At 35.6% G+C, this 22064-nt stretch overlaps 1 protein-coding gene across 1 annotated transcript; it reads left to right on the top strand.

Moving 5' to 3' along the window:
- Nucleotides 1-1011: 1011 nt before the first annotated feature.
- On the top strand, nucleotides 1012-11801 carry LOC125662382 (ficolin-2-like). The gene is made up of 6 exons (XM_056146879.1): nucleotides 1012-1443; nucleotides 2776-2865; nucleotides 3482-3621; nucleotides 7150-7246; nucleotides 9515-9679; nucleotides 10202-11801. The coding sequence occupies exons 1-6, from the start codon at nucleotides 1134-1136 to the stop codon at nucleotides 10459-10461; spliced, it is 1062 nt and encodes a 353-aa protein (XP_056002854.1). The 5' UTR covers nucleotides 1012-1133; the 3' UTR covers nucleotides 10462-11801.
- Nucleotides 11802-22064: the final 10263 nt, after the last annotated feature.

Genomic DNA, 22064 nt, shown 5'->3' with positions numbered 1-22064 from the left:
CTTCTGAATTGTACAGTGTTTATAGGGCTTGAAATATGTCTATAGTGGCGTAGCTAGGTTTGAAATATCAGGGTTCGGGGGGAGGGGGCGGCAGCTGAGGAAATTTTTCGTAATATGTAATAAAAATTCAACGAAAATATTTGTAAGCACGTGATTACAGTGCTACAGTGTAGCTACGCCACTGGTCTACTATTTAGTCATTTGTACGATTTTCTATTATTATTAATAAGGTGAAATTAATAAAATGACGCAAATTTTAAGGGTTAACCAAAAGATTTTGTCATTTATTTCTCCGGGAGTGGAAGAAATTATTGCTTTTTTTATCGTTGAGATTATTTTTCTAAACAAGATACCACGATTTACCTTGAATTTGAAAATTTTAGCAGGGATGGGGGGGGGTTGTTGGCTGCCCCCCCCCCCCCCTTAAATCCGCCACTGGCATACGCCTAAATTTTACAGCCCTTCACCGTCAATGGTAACGTCTCCCTATGACTAAAAAGCTATCGAGCTGGACGTTGAACACTTTACAACCAATCAAGGAATTCACTATACAAACGTCACCAGTGTGATCACGACTTATCTATTAGAACAATTTAGTGATGTTCGGAAATCCATTTCGAATTCCATGCTTCATCATCGGAATAGAATATGTTACAACTGAGCCCGGAATCAGATTACAATGAAGCCGTCTAAATGTTATCGTTTTAATGGTCACTTAACAGGTATTGTTTACACCGCCAGTGATGCTTTTCATCTAACATTTATTTACAAAGCTATCATCATCCGAGACCTGAAATTTAAATGCTTTGAAATTTATCCATCAGCGCTTAATAATCGATAAGTTGATGATGCATATAGGTGATTGTATCAGGAGAATTGATAATCGAAATGGCTTAGTGGATTAAAAAAAACTACAATTGGGTATTAGCAGTTATAGGCAACAAAACTTCGGAACAAGCAACCCTTCCCATTTGTCCAATTTTGGTAAATGCACGGTAGACAAAAATCGCTATTGTTTGCCGAATTTGAAATATATCACAATGCATAAATGTAATTTTTCAAATCAAGGATAAACTTGGAACAACAGAATATCTAGGGGATAAAATCCAAGGAATTGCTTATTACTGTAAACTATGTTAGGATTATACAACGCGGATTACACAAAATCCGGATTAGAGAGGTTGTCCGGTATGGTGCTGCTTTTGAATGCTGCATTTTTGGGTGAGGGGTGTACAGTGTATAATTTTATTCACGGGGAGAGATATATTGGTCCAGTGGTTTCTATGGTTAACATGGTGGGACCACAACAGTGTGTTAAGGAATGTCTAGCCAGACCCGCTGACTGTGGGGGCGTGAACTACGGGAAAACGCATTTTCTCTGTGAAATTGTGACGGACATAAATGAAACGGAACCAGCTACGGAGTACTTTAGAATTCGCCTTGATGACGTAAGTATTTTATGAAAACCCATCTTTTGGTTAAAAGTTAAAGGTCTTAATTACAAATATTTCATATCCATTAAATCATTGCAGTTCTAGCAGTACGACTTTTACTTGTTTCAACATTTAAAACAAAACAGTTTTAATTTCATTCTACAATATTAATTTTCTGATATAAACACATGTCTGTGGTACACGTTTTAAAGGACCGCAACTGATTTCTCAGCTATATTTTTGTGGGGAAAAAACTTCGTTTTTGCTTTTTTCCTGTTACCCCTTCTAGCCCCTAGGGTTAAAATAAAAATTCCGAAAACTTATTACACATGAACAAGACGCCACCAATCATCTTAAAAAATAGATACAATTATGGTTATGCGTGACTTGTAAGAGTTCTTGGAACCAAGGTTTTTTAAAAAGAAAACATCGTTTATCGATCACCAAATGGGTCCCAAGGTGAAAAAGAAAATTAAAAATTAAAAAAACCCAGGGTGAAATTGAAAATTTTGAACCTTAGTGTGCAGCTACTAGACACAGCCTGCCCTATTCCAAAAGATCAACCGGTTACTGCGTAAAATTAAGGAGAGGTCTGAAGAAAAAGAAAGTTACAGACGGACGTCATAATTCAGGAATGTAATGGCTCCACTTTTTTGGCACGCTGTTTTTGGCTATATTTAGCTCTAAAACTTCATAGTTATTTCGGATTTCAAACATTTCGATTGAGCATCACTGAAGAGACATTATTTGTCGAAATTCGCATCTGCTGCATCAAAATTGGTACCGTATAAGTTTTACATCCTAACTTTCTTTAGAAAGTGCGGGTTTTTAAATTTTAAATAAAAACACAGTGGACAAAGAACCGACATTAGTAGGTGTTCCTGAATTATCACTTGTCGATATTCCGTTATAATAGATCCTCAATACCCCTTGTTTGTCTTAAGAGGCGGCTACATGTAAATGGGGAGGCCCTTCGGATGAGACCGCAAAACTTAGGTCCTATGTCACAGCAGGTGTGGCACGATAACGACCCTCTCTCTCTCTCTCTCTCTCTCTCTCTCTCTCTCTCTCTTTAATGGCGTTAAGCGCCGAGCATATGCCTAAATTTTGCAATGCTTCTAAAATATAGAAACGTCCAAGTTTGTTAATGAAAATTATCCCGAAAAAATGCCTCTGTTAGATTCAAATCCAGAATTTATCGATTTGAAGCCTTTCATTTCACTGCCATGTTTTCAATCTTTTTAACAAATTTCAGAAGATCGAGGCATGCATTGCTGATATTTACGCTGCATATTGAAGTTAACCATTATCTTTATTTGTGGGTTTTTTTAAATTAATTTACAGTTGGTTGGTGACCAAACAGAATGTCAATCGTGTTTATCTGGAGAGAAATGTGTCAGATTATCCAGCAATCAGACGCACTGTATCCAAGGTACGTAGCATCTTATTCTGTTTGTTGCTTAAGTATTTCTCTATCACAACAAAGAGATGGGAAACATTGTAAAGATTTCTTCCTTAGTATACTAAGTATCATATTGTGCTGATTTCATTTTACAATAGCAGTTTTGGGAGTTAGACTTTATTCAACTTTCCTACGTCATTATGTGAAGTATGTATGAATACATTGCATGGGACTTTGGCCTCATCACATCCTTGATTTGTTTAAAATTACGTATGTCACAGAAGAATTTTAGTTCCTATATACTGCTTAGTACCTTGGCGTCTCCATATCCTGGATTTGTTTGAGATTTTGTTTGTCACAGAAACATAACACATTCTGTGGTTTGATTATTTTACGTAACTTGTTTTATGGGCACTTCACAATATTAATATCGGGTTTGTTTGCGTTTCACCTTTCTAACAGGAGTTTGTTATCTCGTTCATTAACAAACTTGAACAGAACAGAAATACATTAGCTTTGCTATAGAATCAGAAAATTCTCACGAACTGTGTCCGCGAATTTAAATACCTCCTCGTGTCAGAATAGTGAAAACTTCCACTGCTGATTACTTATCTCGGAGATCGATTAAATCAACTTTTTTTTCCAGAAGGTCATGATCCGATTGACTGTACCGCAATACATGGGTTCTCATCATCCCTGCCTAGTGGCCTGTACAGAATAAAAATCCCGATCCTAGGTCACGTGACTGTTGTATGCGAAATGGAGATCGATGGTGGAGGCTGGACGGTAATTACTGCAATTAAGTTCTCCATTAATGAACTAATTAATCAATCAACCAATTCGTTGATTAAGCTTGTCCACTAGTTTATTAATAGTGATTAACCACTTAACCAATGATTAAATGGTAATTTTATTAACTTTTAATGAGCTGAATGGTTCATACGGGATTGAATACTTGACCACAGACTAAATTGTTTAATTCAGAAATAATTAGTGATATGTATTCAATTATTTCTTGATTCATTAGCTTCTAATTAACTATTTGATTGAATAATTTATTACTGCACAGCTAGATGATGCTTCCCCCAACAAATCATAGTGCTGCACATGAAAGGTGAAGATAACGAACAGTGATCAATCTCATAACTCCTTTAATCAATACCAGAGCTGCCAACATTATAAAATGGAAAATAGTAAGGTGGGGGTCAGGGGGCCATGTAGACCCTCTGCCGCTGGAGGTTTTTTTTTTTTTATGAATAAACATGTAACCTGAGCAATGTTAGGCACATTTCAATTCCAAATTTAATGAATTTAGACATACTAATTGTTATACATTTTACAACTGCAAAAGATCAAATACATCTTTTATTGATTTTACTTTCTAAAACTTGTGTAAAAAAATATTGTTATAGCGAGCGCAGCGAGCCAGCGCGGAGCGCTGGCTCGTACTGCGAGCTCTAATGACTAGAGCGCGGGAAATAATCCGAGCTAAATCTCAACCTCTAACAAGAATTTTTTTTTGACGCCAATCCCAAAAGTCCCTCGTACAAAATGGCGGACGGTTCGATTCGTAAAATAATAATTTTAAAAAAAATCTTTGAAGTATTACAAACCTTTCTTATTTGAAAGGAAAGGATGAAAATCATATTCTTCTCCCTTTCTTTTTAAAATATTGTCTAAAGAAATGTAAACAATCACGTCACAACTACCAGGCTACGTCACAACACGCTCGTTGCATTTCCCGCTAAACTGGTTCCTACATTGGCGAGAAGAGCAAGACAGTAATTATAGGTTATAGACTTTGTATGGGAAAATATGACGACCGAGTTTTTTGGCGAGTAGACGGACCGAGCTTGCGAGGTCCGTTCGCGACAAAAAACGAGGTCGTCATATTTCCCATGCAAAGTCTATAACCTTTTTATTATATACTTTCAATTTCATTTAGAAACTAACAATAATTTTATTTTTAACAATAACTTTATCGGTTTAACTGAGTAAAAGATGAAAAACACGAAAAATTTAAAAATTAACGGCGTAGAAATTTGATTGTGACGTAATGTTTGCGGGCCGGAATGTTTCCGGGCATATATCGTGTGATATATGCCTGCCAACTTTTAAAGAAAAAAGAAGAGATGAAATTGAAAGTATATAATAATCCTACGTATTGACAGTGAACCAGATCAGTTTTCCTTGTTTTCAATATAATTTTTTGAAAATGTATTCAGATATGCTGCGCTCGCCCCAACGGTTACACCGTAATCATATTATTAGTATATTGCATAATTTTACAGTTACTGAATCAGTTATTCTGGCAAGGTTTTTTATGTTATTTTCGCCGCTGTGAGAAATTTTGAAGTTTGTCAAACAGATTGTACACTTATACAAACTCCCCCTTTCTGACTTTGAAACGAATAGATGTTTACAGTGTACTTGCATATTGTTCTTTGAATTTCTAGCTCCAATAGGTTTTCTCCTTTGGGGAAGTATTGTTGTTATTTCCATCAACACATGCTTTACGTTTAGTAGCAGCTGCCATATTGTTTATTTTAAAGCATTAAAATGATCGAGACTATATAGATATAGACTATGCAAACAAACGTAGCAACGACTATAGCTTGCTTATTATAAAAGTAAAAACCAATGACGGACAGCTCTAAATATTTCGAAATTTCAAATAAGCGAAAATCGGAAGATGTACAGTGAAATCGTAAGGCGTTTTTTCGATCCTAAAATCGTAAGCCTTACGCCAAAATCGTGAGGGTTGGCAGCCTCTGCAATACAATATAAATAGTTGGGCAAACACGGACCCCTGGACACACCAGAGGTAGGATGAGGTGCCTAGAAGGAGTAAACATCTCCTGTCGACCGGTCACACCCGCCGTGAGCCCTATATCCTGATCAGGTAAACGGAGTTATCCGTAGTCAAAATCAGTGTGCCAAGAACATAAAGTATTACTTCCTATGTAGCCTGCAAGACGAGTTTTGATTGGTTAAGCCGGGTGTAAATGTTCGTACTACCAGCTGAAGCCACTCGGAGCTACTCGCGTTATTAGTACTTCGTACACTGACATCGGAGGAGATCATATTTTCACTATATTTGGTTTTTACACTAACGGGATCAAAATAAAATGCTTTTTCAAAGTAGAAAGCAAGTGAACAGCTGTATTGTCCTGTCTTTTAAATCAGATTCTAATGCTACAGAAAACGTCAAATAAAATAAACATAATAATGCTACAGAAAACGTCATTTAAGATAAACATACTAATCTATGGTCGCTGGACAGCGGACTTACTTTCACACATGATACCACTCTCATTAGAACATTGTATCTTTCGACAGACACCCATTTGCACACCGAGGGTTTCTGTAATGAGTAAATTCAAATCAAAACAAACTACGGAGTAGGGTTAAGCGTCCCGAGTAAAATAAGAAGCATTAATAACATATTCAAATTAAAGTAAAATTCTTCCAAGCGTCAGATATTTTTAGTAAAAGTCGTTTAAACAAACATCGTACCACGTGGGGAAATCCCTCGCTTAATTATTACGTCATCATACAAGTGACGTGTAGGTTTTTTATTCGCTAGACATTCAGTTGTTTATTACCTCGGTACAGGTGAAAGTTGCACTCAAATGTTTTGCAGTTTGGACTTAGTATGTAGACATTGATAATATGTTGTACGGTGTGACCGTTGAGACGAGAGAAGCCCATTAAAATATTGCAAACACGACTTACAGACATTTTATCCGCCTCTTCATTTAACGCGGGAAATATAACATGGTAGATGTAAACGGTTACGTTGTGACGTCATATTAGCTGCAATGTTTTTTCTTCTTCTCTCAAACCAAGCAAAAAACAAAATGTTTGAAGCTATGAGAAAGCTTGTCTGGAATTTAAAAACGTTTATGGTACTTTATAAACAATCTAATTATTTTAATTACGGGATTGTTAATGAAGTATACCACAGTGACGGCGACAGTTTTTCGGAAGCATTATGGGCAATACTCATCTTATCATGATTGGTGATATGACATTTTTAAAAACGGTTTCTATGCGAGATTTGTGTATTCTGATCAAATATATAAATTCTGAAGTTACATATTTTATCAAAAATACGTCCGGAATACCCAAGGAATTGAGCATTTAAAAATACAAGAAGGGGGTACCAGAAGTCCTGTCCACAAGCATCTGTGGTGCCAGGTTGATATGTATACAAAATTGGCTTTCTTTAATCTAAATAATTATATAAATCGGGAGAGGGGGTGTGAAGGTCGCAATGTAATATAAAGCTTTCTATCTTATCTTTTTCTTTAGATTTTTCAACGCCGCATGGACGGCTCTGAAGATTTCTATCGGACATGGGCGGAGTACAAGAACGGATTTGGAAATCTGACGTCAGAGTTTTGGCTAGGTAGGCAGTGTTATTTCTAAATACAATACTTTTGGTGCTATGCCAATGGTAGCTAGCGAAGCTCCTGTCGACGCGACGAGCACACTTTGTTAATTATATGTGTCAGTCACGTGATTTACTCTTCCATTGCTGAAAAAATATGGGGATTACCCATAATGCTCTGGGAAGTTTTTTTCAGTAATTGTGATATGTCCTCAAAAACACATAAATGAAATAAATTGTTTGAAAATATCACACCCATTTTTTTTATTAATGGACATGTTTTCCCAAACCTTCGTTCGTTTTCTTGTTGTGGATAATTGCTTGGCTTGAAAGAAAAATATCGAAGTTTAGAGTGACGTGATAATGTAGTTTTGTAGAGTGTGGTGAATGAGTGTTCGAGCCGCGTTCTAAGATATTTAAGAGGCCTTCGATCGTTTTTCATTGGGTAAACGCGGACCCCTGGACACACCAGAGATGTGGTCAGTTGCCTAGGAGGAGTAAACATCCCATGTCCACCGGTCACACCTGCTGTAAGCCCTATGTGTTAATCGGGTACACAGAGTAACCCGTAGTCAAAATCAGTGTGCCAGAAACGGTTTAACAGTCGGTATAAAACACGTCAGACACCATTTGACCCAATAATAGGTTGTACTGGCAAACTTGACCATTATAACGATCGAACATATAATTTGCGAAATGCTGACTTTAAACTGAAACTGTTGAAACCCCTGCACCATCAACTAGTTTGTCGGTAGAATGCATCGACTTAAAAACTGATGATAAGCCAAACAATCTGTTGTTTATCGAATCAGTGGAAAGGTGTACTATTCCTCACGATCAATCACAAACTACGTTTTGTTACTTCATTGACAGTTGTTTAGTGAACAAAAATGGAAAAAAGGAACTTTTCATTGAAGAGAGCAATAATTGAATTAATACGCGCATTAAATCAATATACTCCGTAAATTTTGGCTACCGAATATATCATTTTCTTAATTAAGATATACGGCTCATGGCGGTATAACCGGTTAACAAGAGTACTAACTCCTCCTCCTCCTAGACACCTGATTCCAACTCTGGTATGTCCAGGGATCCGTTTTGACCATCCTCGTAATGTTGTATTCCTTACAGGAACTATAAGAGTGATCACTTTTTGTTATCTTTACTTTATATAAGTAAGTTAAACGGTAGTTGATAATTCAACTCACGATTTTATCTCTATGTAAATCTTATCCGGTACCAATGTTGATGCAGCAGATGCACATTTCGACAAATTATGTCTCTTCAGTGATGCTCAACCGAAATGTTTGAAATCCGAAATAACAATGAAGTTTTAGAGCTATTATAGGCAAAAACAGTGTGCCAAAAAGGTGGAGTCAAATTCGTTGAAGGATAAGAGCTATGCGTGAAGGAGATAATCCTTAATTTTGAAATGAATTTCTAAATTTTATAACAGCAATTAAATATACATTCGTATTTTCAAGATATAAATTTATATAAATTTCTTGGTCGTATCATCGTCTTCACTTTTCCATAAAGAGCAATTAATATCTTACACGTTTAGTACTTCTGGTTTTGTAAACATCAAATTTTACACATTTTTTTAAACACAAATAAAAAATATCTAATAAAGGGATAGTAAAGGCCATTTTGTTTAATTTTATAAAGACTTAAATTGAGTTCGAATGACTCTTTTGTATTGCTTATAGGAGTTATGAGATTGATCACTGTTCGTTATCTTTACCTTCCTTTAGAAAACAACAATGTTATGTATTTATCTGCATTTATGTCTAAATTTACAACGATTATAATCTTAGAATTTTTCCCCTTGAACTTATACTTCATGGAAAAACATTCAATCTGATGTACAAGTCAGCTCCTGGTGTAACTTTTGACAAACAGTCATTTCAAAGTTGAAACATATAATTCATATATCGTTTTAAATTATATTAGAGAGGAATGGGATGATTTGGGGCGAGGTTCATCAAATAGATCTTTACATCGAATTATTTTTTAATTCGCACGGAGGTATTCATTAAAAAAAATTGCCAATATTTATGCACTTTTACATATGTCTACATATCCATGCATGATATGTTTGTTTTTCTATTTTGATACATTGTGTGATCGCAGAATCAAGATAGGAAAAGAATACTACGATAGTAACATAGATTGGATAAATATGCATGTACTCCGGCAAAATTACTTTTGGATGTTGGATCTATCGCTGTATGTACTTGTTTTGTTTCCATAAAATGTTGTTAAGTTTGATTGTTGTTATTGAAGGTAATGACAAACTACATTATCTACTGAGTCAGGGATCCTATGAATTCAGGATGGATATGAGTGACTTCAACAATCAGACACGTTATGTTAAATATAGCAGCATTTCTGTTGGCAACGAGGCTTCCAAATACGTCATATCTATATCTGGTTACTCCGGGAACGTCGGTAAGAAATACATGTACATTTTTTTTTTTAATTCTTTGTGTATTGATAAAGGAATTCCGTGGAAATCCGGACTGGAATGGGTCTTTAGTACCCTTTGTTTGGCGTAAGATGCGACTAAATGGGGCGGTCCTTCGGATGAGATCGCCAAAAAACGAGGTCCCATGTCACAGCAGGTGTGGTACGAATAAGACGGCAATGGTCATTTCCATTGGAGTGGAACATTTTCGAGAGGGACGTTAAACAGTACATACCATCAATCTTGATAAAGGGGTACATAGTATATGCATGAAGATAATATCTCAGGCATGTAGCATCGTTTTCCAGATTTGTCTGTCGAGGAGAGCGCATAATGTAAACAACATCTGGGATTAAATTACGGAGCTTATCGGTTATTCATCGAATTATTTTGTACCATTACGAAAATCCTATGAAACTGTAGCCCTATCCCGAATTAAAAAAAATCTGATAGGGCTTCATTATTGCATACGTACCGTGCACTGGTTTATTTTCTATATTTTATAGGTGATTGTTTCACATCAGGACACCCCATAAACAATATGAAGTTTACCACAAAGGATCAAGACAATGATTTGAACTCTGGAAACTGCGCAGTTCAATATCAAACTGGATGGTGGCTTAAAAGCTGTCATTGTTCTAACCCGAATGGCCTCTACCTGGCGGGAGAAACGTCAATATATGCTAAGGGCATCACATACAGTCCTTGGCTTACACATTATTACTCGCTGAAAACTATTCAACTGATGGTTAGAAGGGTGGTATAAGAGAAATTTGTAAAGAGGGAGAAAATCAGCGTTAAGTGGATATTATGAAAAACGTTCAGCCGATCTTATAATCATTTGTCTTTGGTCATGGATTGAACATTGTAAATTCATCACAGGATGACATTCATCGATCCCGCAGTGACAATTCAATGTCTGAAATGATTAACATAGTTTCATTCTGTACTTGGAATCAAATTATTCTATCACTTTCCTTAAAGAGCAATGATAAACAAGCGTGCCTTCGTCAGATGGTACCTCGCTGTTCATTATGAATATCCCATCTCATACACAATCTACCTACATGATTTTGTTCTTCCTCTTCTTTTAAATATTGTCCTGTTGGATATGTAATTTCTGGTGATGTTGATTTAATTGAACAAGATGACTTGAAATTATTATAAAAGGTCCTAAATTCACAGAACCTCGGTTTTTCAATTGGCGACAGAACTTCATCTATATTATGAATTATGTCGAAAATTCATCCCGCATATGGTGTTTATATCTCGCAACTAATTTGATAGCAAGAGCTTGTTCACCGCATGATCAGTTTTTAAATCGAGGCAGGCTACTGACAAACAAGTTGATGTTACAGGGTTTCAACAGCCTCGTTTAAGGACGGCATTTCGCAACTTCTATGGTCGATATAACAATCTAGTTTCCCAACTCAACCTATCATTGGATTAAATGCTGTCTGACTTGTTTCATACAGATTGTTAGACCGTTTTCGGCACACTTATTTTGGCTACCGATAACTTCTGTAAAAATCCCCTGTCGACCGCGGTCACACCCGCAGTGATCCCTACATATTGATCAGGTAAACGGAGTTACCCGTCGTCAAAAAAGGGGAAAGGGTAGGAAATGTAAACTTTTCTCAATGACATACTATGTGTTTGGCAGCAATGATGAATATACCTATCTAGTCAATCTGTATGCGTCCAGTATTGAGAGGAACTGCTACATGTTTTGTAACTTCTTAGATAAATAGTAATCAATACATTGTTATACATGGAACGTTTGTGCAGTTTTAACTGTTTTGCATTGATGGGGTTCAATGTGTTGTAACAGTATACATTATATGGAATCATGTGATTTGAGTGAAAGCGAAGGGTGTATTGTTATATGTAATCTAATTAGTGTGTGAAAGTTTTCTCTATTAAAAAGTAATATTGCTCCGTTCACATGATCAAGATATAGGGATCAAAGCGGCTGTGATCGGTCGACAGGGGATGATTACTCCTCCTAGGCACCTGATCCCACCTCTGGTATAACCAGGGGTACGTGTTTGCCCAACTTTCTATTTTCTATTGCTTATTGGAGATTGATCACTGTTCGTTATCGTCACCTTTAATTGATCACTGTTTGATATCTTCACCTTTCATTGATCACTGTTTGTTATCTTCACCTTTAATTGATCACTGTTTGATATCTTCACCTTTAATTGATCACTGTTTGTTATCTTCACCTTTCATTGATCACTGTTTGTTATCTTCACCTTTCATTGATCACTGTTTGATATCTTCACCTTTCATTGATCACTGTTTGTTATCTTCACCTTTCATTGATCACTGTTTGTTATCTTCACCTTTCATTGATCACTGTTCGTTATCTTCACCTTTCATTGATCACTGTTCTTTTTTTAGCCTTGTCATGTTTTCGATCAGGTTTTTTTTAATGACTAAGTGCAAAAGTTAAAAGTACTCATGTGATATCATAAAATTTTGCAAAATCAATGATTTATTTAGATTTATGCATGCTAGAAACATACATTTCGTTGAAGTCTTTTCCGATAGTTATTGTAAAAAAAACCTGGTAAAACGTCAAATGTTTCAAAAGCATAAGTGATTTATGAATAACCAGTGATATGTTTAAAAATATTGAATCCAAGAGCAATAACTCTGCTTTCATTGGTTTGTTTATCAAGTCCATCATGTATAGGTTTCCTTTATTTTCACATTTCGACATTTTGTACATATTTTGTAAAGAAACAGTTACATGAAATTGTTATTATATCGTTATTGTTAGGAATACTATTTTATCGTTATAACCACTTTTTGCTGATTAAGGTAAATTGCAATTTTCTAATGATCATATATGACTCTATCTATGAATGTCTCACATTTTAAAAAAGTGTGATGACCTTTATATCTATTTGATAATTTATTAGTTTTAACTTTAATAACTGGAAATTAATACACTTTCTATACTTTTATCAGATACAAATGCGAGTATGGAGTTACCTTAACAGTTCTGATATCAAATATCTAAGGTGTACGTTTGAATAAACGTAGGTAAATTCATCACAATTGCGTATTAAGTTTACGCCCATTTTGAATTGATATGAACTATCATGTTACAGTTCAATGGATGGCTGTGATCTTTTATAGGAAACTCTCCATAGAATTAACTAGACGCTCAGAGTGGCTGTTTGAAAAATTTGCCAGCTTAGTAAAAAAATAAAGTACGCTTAGCATATAGATTTTGCCTAGTAATATCAAGAAAAATAAAGTAAAAGATGACAACTTTTACCCATCAAAGTTATTTTAGAACAACATCATCTCTTTTAAAAAAGCCTCAAAAACTCATATAGTTGAATGATGAGCTTCCAACATTCAAATTGTACTTATACACTTTTCTATATTTTAACAAAGGGCCTCCGTGGCCGAGTGGTTAGAGCATCGCGCTCAATATCACACGGCCTCTCACCTCTGTCGGCGCGGGTTCGAAGTGAGAAAGTTTCCCAGTTTTCTGGGCGCCACCAGATAACTGAAAAATTGTTGAGTGTGGCCGAACACATTAAATCAAGGTTGTATATGTTACTTAAAATTGTTACAAGGAAATGCCTTGAATACTTTGAATAACCAAGAAAGTATGACCGGTCGACAGGGGATGCTTACTCCTCCTAGGCACCTGATACCACCAGGGGTCAGTGTTTGCCCAACTATCTATTTTGTATTGTTTGTAGGAGTTATGAGATTGATCACTGTTCGTTATCTTCACCTTTAATACAGCATTAATGGCCTTATCTGTGTTTCTAGTGAAAATTAAATAAAAACCCTGACATTCCGGGAAAATTTATGAATTACACACATTTGATACCAAGATTACATATATGCGCGTGTAATGATTGATTAAAGTAATTCCACCCTCCTGTGACGCCATAACAGTTTACAAAATCAATGAACAGATGCATGATATCACCATAAATTTTGTTGAAGTCCTTTAAAATGGTTATTGTAAAAAAAAATATTGATAAACATATAAAATTTTTCAAAAATCTAAGTTATATTTAGATAATCAATGTGTTTTGAAATATTCAATTCAAAGGCAATAACCCTGTTTTCATTGAATCCTTTATCAAGTTCATTATGCAATGTATTTTCCTTAATTTGTTAAGAAATTTTGAATAATTTTGTAAAGAAACAGTTTTATGAAATTATTATGAATCCTATTATATCGTTTTAACCATTTTTATGACGTTTTAATGATACAGTTGAAGGAAAATTGCAATTTTCTGATATTGATATATGATTTTGTGTATGTCTCGCATCTTAAAAAGTGTGATGACCTATATATTTTATTTTGTAATTGATTAGCTTTAACTCAAATAAATTGAAATAAATACACATTTTAACCTTTTATCAGATGATAATGCGAGTATGGCGTTACCATAAGTCACGTATTGATATCTCCCTCATGCATAGCTCTGATCCTGGGACGAATTTGGCTCCAATTTTTGACACTCTAGTTTTCTTTTTAGCTCTTACAAGTTAATTGTTATTTCGAATTTCCAAAATTTTGGCTTGAGCATCACTGAAGAGACATTATTTGTCGAAATGCGCATCTGGTGCATCATAATAGTAGAGAGTAGGACGTGAAATCATATAAGCACCTCTTGCACTACATGATTATTGCAATTCAGTTTCTATTTTAATTGTGAATTCATGCAAAAGTCTTTAATACCCTGTAAAGTCAGTCAGGAAGCTCCTTTCCTTTTCAGAGTTCAACATTTATTACTAAAGTTCCTGATTTTTAAATAACAAAAAGAAAATATGATTGTAATTATTAATGTAAGTGAATCTTATTTGTAGATTCTGTATAGCAGGTCGGAAAAAAATCGCGATTTTTTTCATTTAGCAACAAATCGCGTTCGCTTTAATTCGCGGAAATCCTGAACCCGATTTCGTATCAATAAGAAAGATTAATTCACTGAATGTTAAATTAGCGGAAATTTTGTTCCAGAGAATATAGCGAAAATTAATTCCGCGAGTTAATTCCCTGCGATACAGTAGTGTTTGACTGAAACATTTTACGGTTTTGTTACGTTATTGAACAAATTTCTTTTGGTGCAGTCTTATTACGATGTTGGGGTCATTTTGCATCCCATTGTCCCACTGTTCACATACTACGACCATTATTCAAAAGCAAAAAAAAAAAAAAACATTAACAACAACTTTTTTTTCCCTTCCAAAGCATTTTAATGACAGCAAGGTATATTGAACAGTCAACATTCAACCTAGCAATTGGTTGTATTTTATCATTGTATTGAGTGTATAGTTCAATTGAAATAAAAATGTAGAGGTACATCGAACAGATTGAAAACTCATAGAATTCTCATATTCCCCTCCCCGCCATTCAAAAAAGACCTAAAAACAAACAAACAAACAAACAACAACAACAAAAAAACACCGGGGAAAAAAAACAACCACGCGCAAGCCACTAACTAATTGACACTTTTGTTTAGGAATTTTTATTTTGCAGACTAGAGTGTCCGTACAAATACGTCTCATTTATGAGGAATTATCAAGTTAAATGAACGTTACTATGAGAAAAGATATACTTAGAAATCAGTACAGAAATTTAATTTGCTGCGAAGCAGAGATTTTTTTTTATTCATATGCACATCTTTTACATATATTCACTTCCGTCATCATTATTCTCTTTTCATGACAAACCTAATTAATTAGACATTAAATTATGAAGCAGTAAAGTATTTATAATTCCAATGCTTCAAGACTGATTGGTAGTGCCTTATTAACAAGAGTGTGCATCAAATGCGATAAAAATCTCACCTGAAAAAAATATCACGGCTTTGTGCAATTATTGAGAAATACGGGCAGTGAATTCAACTCGGATTGCTAGATACATTTACAACATCTAAAACAAATTACACAATGTGGTGTGGCAGACTTTTCGGATTATTGGAGTCCCTCCAAACCCTCCTCCTGAATTATCTCCCCCTGGCAGCTTGCCTGATTATAGCCGTTTCGTTCATTAGTGTGACCAATCTGTCCTCTGTAAGAAGTAACAATGATTTTGAATTCTCCGATGTTTTACACGATGAAGACCTCGGTGGTACAGATGAGGTGGATGTAAGCGAGTTCGAACTCTTCCAGTTTCTTAGGTCTTCAACCAATCAGGATTTTCTGTTTCAGCGGAAAGAAGCAGGGGACAAAAATGTGAGGTATAATTTCGAGAAGACAGCAATATAACTAATTTTTGGAGCGATTGTGAATGTCTTTTTTTCGGAATTGGAGATATCTGCACGTGTATGCGCAGATGTTAAGGTCGTTACAATGGCGTTGTTTACAAATATAGCCTGTTGTTGGTTTTAATTTTGTCTGCCGTGTTTCATACCAACGTGTGGGGCCTTTCTTTACACACCGATTCTGACTACGCATTACTCCGTTTACCTGATCAGGATATAGGGATCACGGTGGGTGTGACCAGTCAACATGGAATACTTACTCCTCCTAGACAACTGATCCCACCTCTGGTGTTTCCAGGGTTCCGTGTTCGCCCTACCTTTATTTTTGCTTTCTTTATAAGAATGATGTGAGATTGATCACTGTTCGTTATCTTCGTGTTTTCGTTTTCCTGCACTTAAGGTATTCAATGTATAATTAAAGGAGATTGAATAATTCTTAACAATTTAGATCAAGATAAATTGTTATAGTTAAAATCCACATGCCTAATGATTAGAAGCCGGCGTTTACGCACCTGAAAGTTTTTGGAAGAATCGCCCGCCCTTGACAAAAATTAGACAAATTTAATTTTCTAAAAATAATTGTGGTAAACGATTAATTTTATTTCATATTTTTATAAAAAGAAATCTTGTGTGACTTTTTACCAAGAAATTTCTTTTTTTATGAAAACACAAAATCTTTTGAAAATATTTTAATAAAGCATGCTCTTTTCATAAACTTTGATGTAAAATTCAAGGTGGAATGAATTAAAAAGAAATCAAAATTTAGTAGATTCCTATGGTGGGCTGTTTTAATTCTATAAACCCTTCAGAATGAAACCATGGTTAACAAAACAATAACAATATTTTTTTTAGAAATCAAAATAAGTTCGTTATACATGGAATGCCTTAAGGAAAACATTGACTTGATTTTATGATTGTTCTTTGATTTGAAATCCTGCATTGTATGTTCGTTCTAATTTGAATAACTTAAGGAAGACACTAACTGACATCATCATTCTTGTTTCATTGTTAATGGAATCCTCTATTCATTGATTGATAGAATGTTGTTTAACGTCCCTCTAGAGAATATTTTATTCATTTGGAGACTCACCATTGCCGGTGAAGGGCTGCAAAATTTAGGCCTATGCTTGGCCATTGAACAGGTAGGGATCTTTATCGTGCCACACCTGGTGTGACACGTGACCTCGGTGTATGCGGTCTCATCAGAATGAACTCCCACCCCACCCCCCATCCCCCATTTAGTCGCCTTCTACGACAAACAAGGGGGTACTGAGGACCTATTCTAACCCGGATCATCATGGGACGAATCCTGTATTGTATAATTTTAAGTTGTTGCAGAGCCTATTTTAACGAATGACAACATCATATTGCCTGTTCTATTCATATCACATACAAATAATGGTTAAAACTTTATTCAGATTTATAAAACACATCTACATGTATAGTGATTGTCAAAATTTAAAAAAATTGTGTTTGAGATCTACATAACGGTGTAACAATACTAAAAAGAAAATGCGCGTGGTTCATGAATTAAGGGTTTTAAAAAATGTCGTGAACATTCTTTTAAAAATTATTTTTCGAAATAGCTTTTATAAAAGTACATGTCATAAAACTTGAAACATCGGGGCTAATGATATAGAAACGAAAACGGACAAAGTACTCTCCAAAAATAATCAAAATTAATTCAGTGCTATTTGAAGAAAACTCCCCAATCATTACGAAAATCCGTCACTAAAAATTTGCATCTTTAGAATTACAGTGGGTTTTTTTAATTAATTATTTTATGCAAATCTAGACCAGAAGTGTTAGATAATAAATTCGGTATCATGTTAGAAATTTGCACTTATTATTGTGATAGTTTCGTCATGAGAAATATGCCTGGCTGGAAGATATAGGTGTAAATTAATATCAGTATATAATGTTTATATAATGCATATATTTTCAAAATGTTGACAGCCGACACGGAATGTAATCTGATTAATCCAAAACTATTACCACGGACGTCGCTTGTAAATATCATTTTAACATTTCTGATGCTCGTCATTTTTAACATCAATGTCTTGGCATTATATGAAAAGAACATAGATATCATGGAAATTAGTAAGTCTTAAACCCCCGGTATTCATCAAAATATTTACAATGAATAAGAATATGCAGAAATATTGACAAGATATTCATTTATTTCATATTCATTAAACAGCCACCCCCACCCCATCCGCGGTGGACTTGTTTGATGTTTGTTTCAGTACTACTGTAGTGTCTGTGAATAAAGTATGACTTAAGTATGATATGCTTTGATTTAGTAAACAATAAGAATTATTTCTTGTTGCCCTAGTTTCGTTCACGATTGGCGGCTCTCACTGCGTTGCGCACTGTCACACACATTGTTACTGATTGGCGGCTCTCACTGCGTTGCGCACTGTCACACACATTGTTACTGATTGGCGGCTCTCACTGCGTTGCGCACTGTCACACACATTGTTACTGATTGGCGGCTCTCACTGCGTTGCGCACTGTGCCACACACATTGTTACTGTGTCGGGTAACTTTGTACTGTGTCGGAGCCGCACAGTAAAAACGCAGATGAAGAACCCTGAATAACGCACCCGCTATATATCAAATAGTCTGCGTCTGTTTAAATTACATGGCATTGTTGATAATAATTGTTGAAAATTTCAAACAAATTATTCAGTGTCGCAAAGGTGGCAACACACGACAAACTGTTTTACAGGCTTTTTATTCATTAGAGGAGGATAAGACATGGTGGGGTTTTTTCTCTAGTGATGGGGGGAGGGGATTATTAAGGAAAGAAATAAGCAAGTTAATGGATTGGGCTTTCAAAGGACTTATTGCATTTATATACATAAATACGATTGTGGTTTTTTTTATAGTGAAGGACAGTGATCCAAGCCTCAGAGTGATTATATTACATATATATATTACATATATATTCATCAGGTAATTGAGTACACCTCCCCCAATACTATACATCAATAAGTGAGCGTGAGTGGAACAGTTCTAGCCACTTAATGGGGAATCGTTGAAATAGATTTGCACAGCACTTTTGTGGAAAAAATTCAAAGGCCAAGTTTGATTCATATTTGTACCATATATATGTGTACACCCTTAAAATGTTTAATCTCTGTGGAGTTGTTGTTGGTGTTGTCGGTGGTTTTGTTTATGATATAATACATGATGCATTATCAAAAACAAAAAAAGGTCATGAAGCCGGCCCTTCGCGCACAGTCTTTTCTAAATCTCATGAAACGTTTCACACCCAGTCTGCAACACAGACAAATTTGAAATGATGGAGAACCCTGTGATTGGAAGGAGAGACATACCGGTGCTGTAGCATAGAATTTTCCCCCTGCATAGACCCCCCCCCCCCGGAAAAACGGGCCCGGGATAGACATTATCCCCGTAAAGATGGGCCTGGCATAGAATTTCCCCCTAGGAAGAATTAACCCGGGCCCAATTTTCCCCCTAGGAAAAATCATTCTAGTATAGAATTTCCCCCTAAATGACAGTACGCTTTTCCCCCCTTCTTCCATTTTAGCTATGTATCCGTTTCCAGTTCTATTACTAGAATTCATTTGCTTATCTAGACCCAGGAATTATTTTTTTTTTTTATTCAATTTTGAGCAGGGTCTTGTGTATCACAATAATCATGTTATATTTGGGGTTTTTTTTTTAAAAGGAAATTATTTAAATCGTGTAAAGGTATATCAAAATTCATTCATACACCCCAAGTCTTTGCTGTTAAGTGAAGTTGGGAAGAAGTAAATGTCTTTTTAATTTAAAATTTCGAATTTAAATAAACGGTTACTTTTATTCATACAGTGCATCTAATTTACTTTTTAGATATTTTAATTGTATATCTTTTATAGTCGACTTTTTACGAAAAACCTAATGATATTGACCATCGTTAAAGTCTTTTGGGAAGCATATTTTATTTACTAGACGCAATTCAAAGTTTTCAGCGTGTAAACCCAACTTTTAACATCTCCAAAAAAAAAAATCCTTTATTTTATGAGTATCGTAATATTAATGAGCGCATATCTATTTCATTAAACTATAACAATCTAACAGCAAATATTTGTTTCTTTTTGTAACTTTTTTTTTTGATAACATGTACCTCTTTATAGCAATAATAACAAATTTCATTGACAATCCCCCCTTCAATTGCATGCATTTGCTTCATTCTATATTTATTCAAAAGCTTTTACATGAGAAGAAAAAGACTCCGGTCGATGAAATCCGGAAACAGGATTCTATACCAGGGCGGTTTTTCCGCCCAGGGGAAAATTCTGTACTGACTTTGTACATAGGGGGAAATTATATGTTGGGGCGCTTTTTCCCCCTATGGGGGAAGATCTATCCCGGGCCCGTTTTTTCGGGGGGGAAAGTCTATGCTACAACACCGGTACTGGATACCAGTGGATGCATACATCGGGGTACTTATATACCGTATATCATACACTGCGTATTTTAACCATACGATTACATTTTCATATATCAGATATATATATATATCTACCGTGGTGGATCTAAAGGAAAGCTGCAACTCTCTTAACTTCCATTACTTAAACGGTTTTAACAAAACATGACATTTTCTTTTATTTTGGTGTCTTCAGCTCCTCCTTTTATGTGAAGCGCGTGGGGGAGGGTGGGGGGGGTTACGAAGTGGAATTCTATAATCCCCCTTTCAAAACTTCCTGGATCCGCCCTATATCCAGCATACGTCGCAATTTCAGCTGTATACAACTGATTAAAGTCCATCACATCGGGCGCGTTGGTCAACCAATCAGTGTGGACGAGCATCTACAGTCGACTTATCCACTGCCATGGGCGATTAAAATCCACTTATCCATTGCCACGGGCGATTAAATCCACTCATCCACTGCCACGGGCGATTAAAATTCACTCATCCACTGCCAAGGGTAAACAAAATCCACTCATCCACTGCCACGGGTGATTAAAATCCACTCATCCACTGCCACGTCAGAATAAAGTTGACTAAAAGTTATCAACTGCCACAGGCGACTATTCAAAATCGATTTATCCACTACCAATGGTGACGATTTAAAAGTCGACTCATCTAGTGTCATGGGCGACTAAAGTCGACTTATCCAACGACACGAGGGAATACAGTCTACTTCAAGTTATCAACTGCCACATACGACTATGTAAATTCGACTTATCTACTGCCACATACGACTATGTAAATTCGACTTATCTACTGCCACATACGACTATGTAAATTCGACTTATCCACTGCCACAGACGACTATCTAAAGTAGAATCATCCACTTCTAAGGGTGACTAGAGTCGACTTATCCACTTCCCCGGGCATCTAATTTCGACTTATCCACTGCCAACGGTGACTAAATTCCACTCATTTACTGTCACGCACAAGTCGACTTATCCACTGCAAACGCGACTAAAATACACCTATCCACTGTCCTGTGCGACTAGAGTCGACTTATACACTGCTATAGGCGATTAGAATTAATACGGAAGTTCCGAGTTCCCCCAAGAGCTATTTCCCTTTGTCGAACTCTTCCGTAAATTATGACGTAAAATATGATGACAGTGGGTACATTTGCTGATTACTATCGTTGTATTATTTCTTAAAAGATGATATCCAGAGTTTCTGAGACCATCCATCTCAGGGAAAAGGCAACTTTAGTGAGTTTATGAGTATTGGATAACAAAATGGCTCAAACAAATATTAATTGCCATCTTTCTTTGATAAAAGCGTCACTCATGTAGAAGAGGAAACGAATAATGATTCAATAGCCAATTTGATGATCTTATTCAAACAAATTATGCTTGATATGGCCAGAATATGCATACCAGTGATTGATATAAACAAAAGTTACGCTTTTATTACATTAATCGTACGTATTCGCTGTGTGCAATGTCAGTCTACGATATAATGTATACATTGTGTACCCACCATACGTCATAAAATGCGAAAGAGTTCGACAAAGGGAAATAACTTTTGGGTAACTTGGAACTTGCGTATTGATGTGAAGTATTGCCCTTTTAGATTCCCTCAATTTTGAAAACTTGTGGATAGAGGTTAGTGTTTACTTTTGATGGTTAGAGATATTTT

The sequence above is a fragment of the Ostrea edulis genome, chromosome 8 (assembly GCF_947568905.1).
Source record: "Ostrea edulis chromosome 8, xbOstEdul1.1, whole genome shotgun sequence".
Taxonomy (NCBI): Eukaryota; Metazoa; Mollusca; class Bivalvia; order Ostreida; family Ostreidae; genus Ostrea; species Ostrea edulis.
The sequence above is the reverse complement of the archived record's forward strand: the minus strand, read 5'-3'. Positions and strand labels throughout refer to the sequence as shown.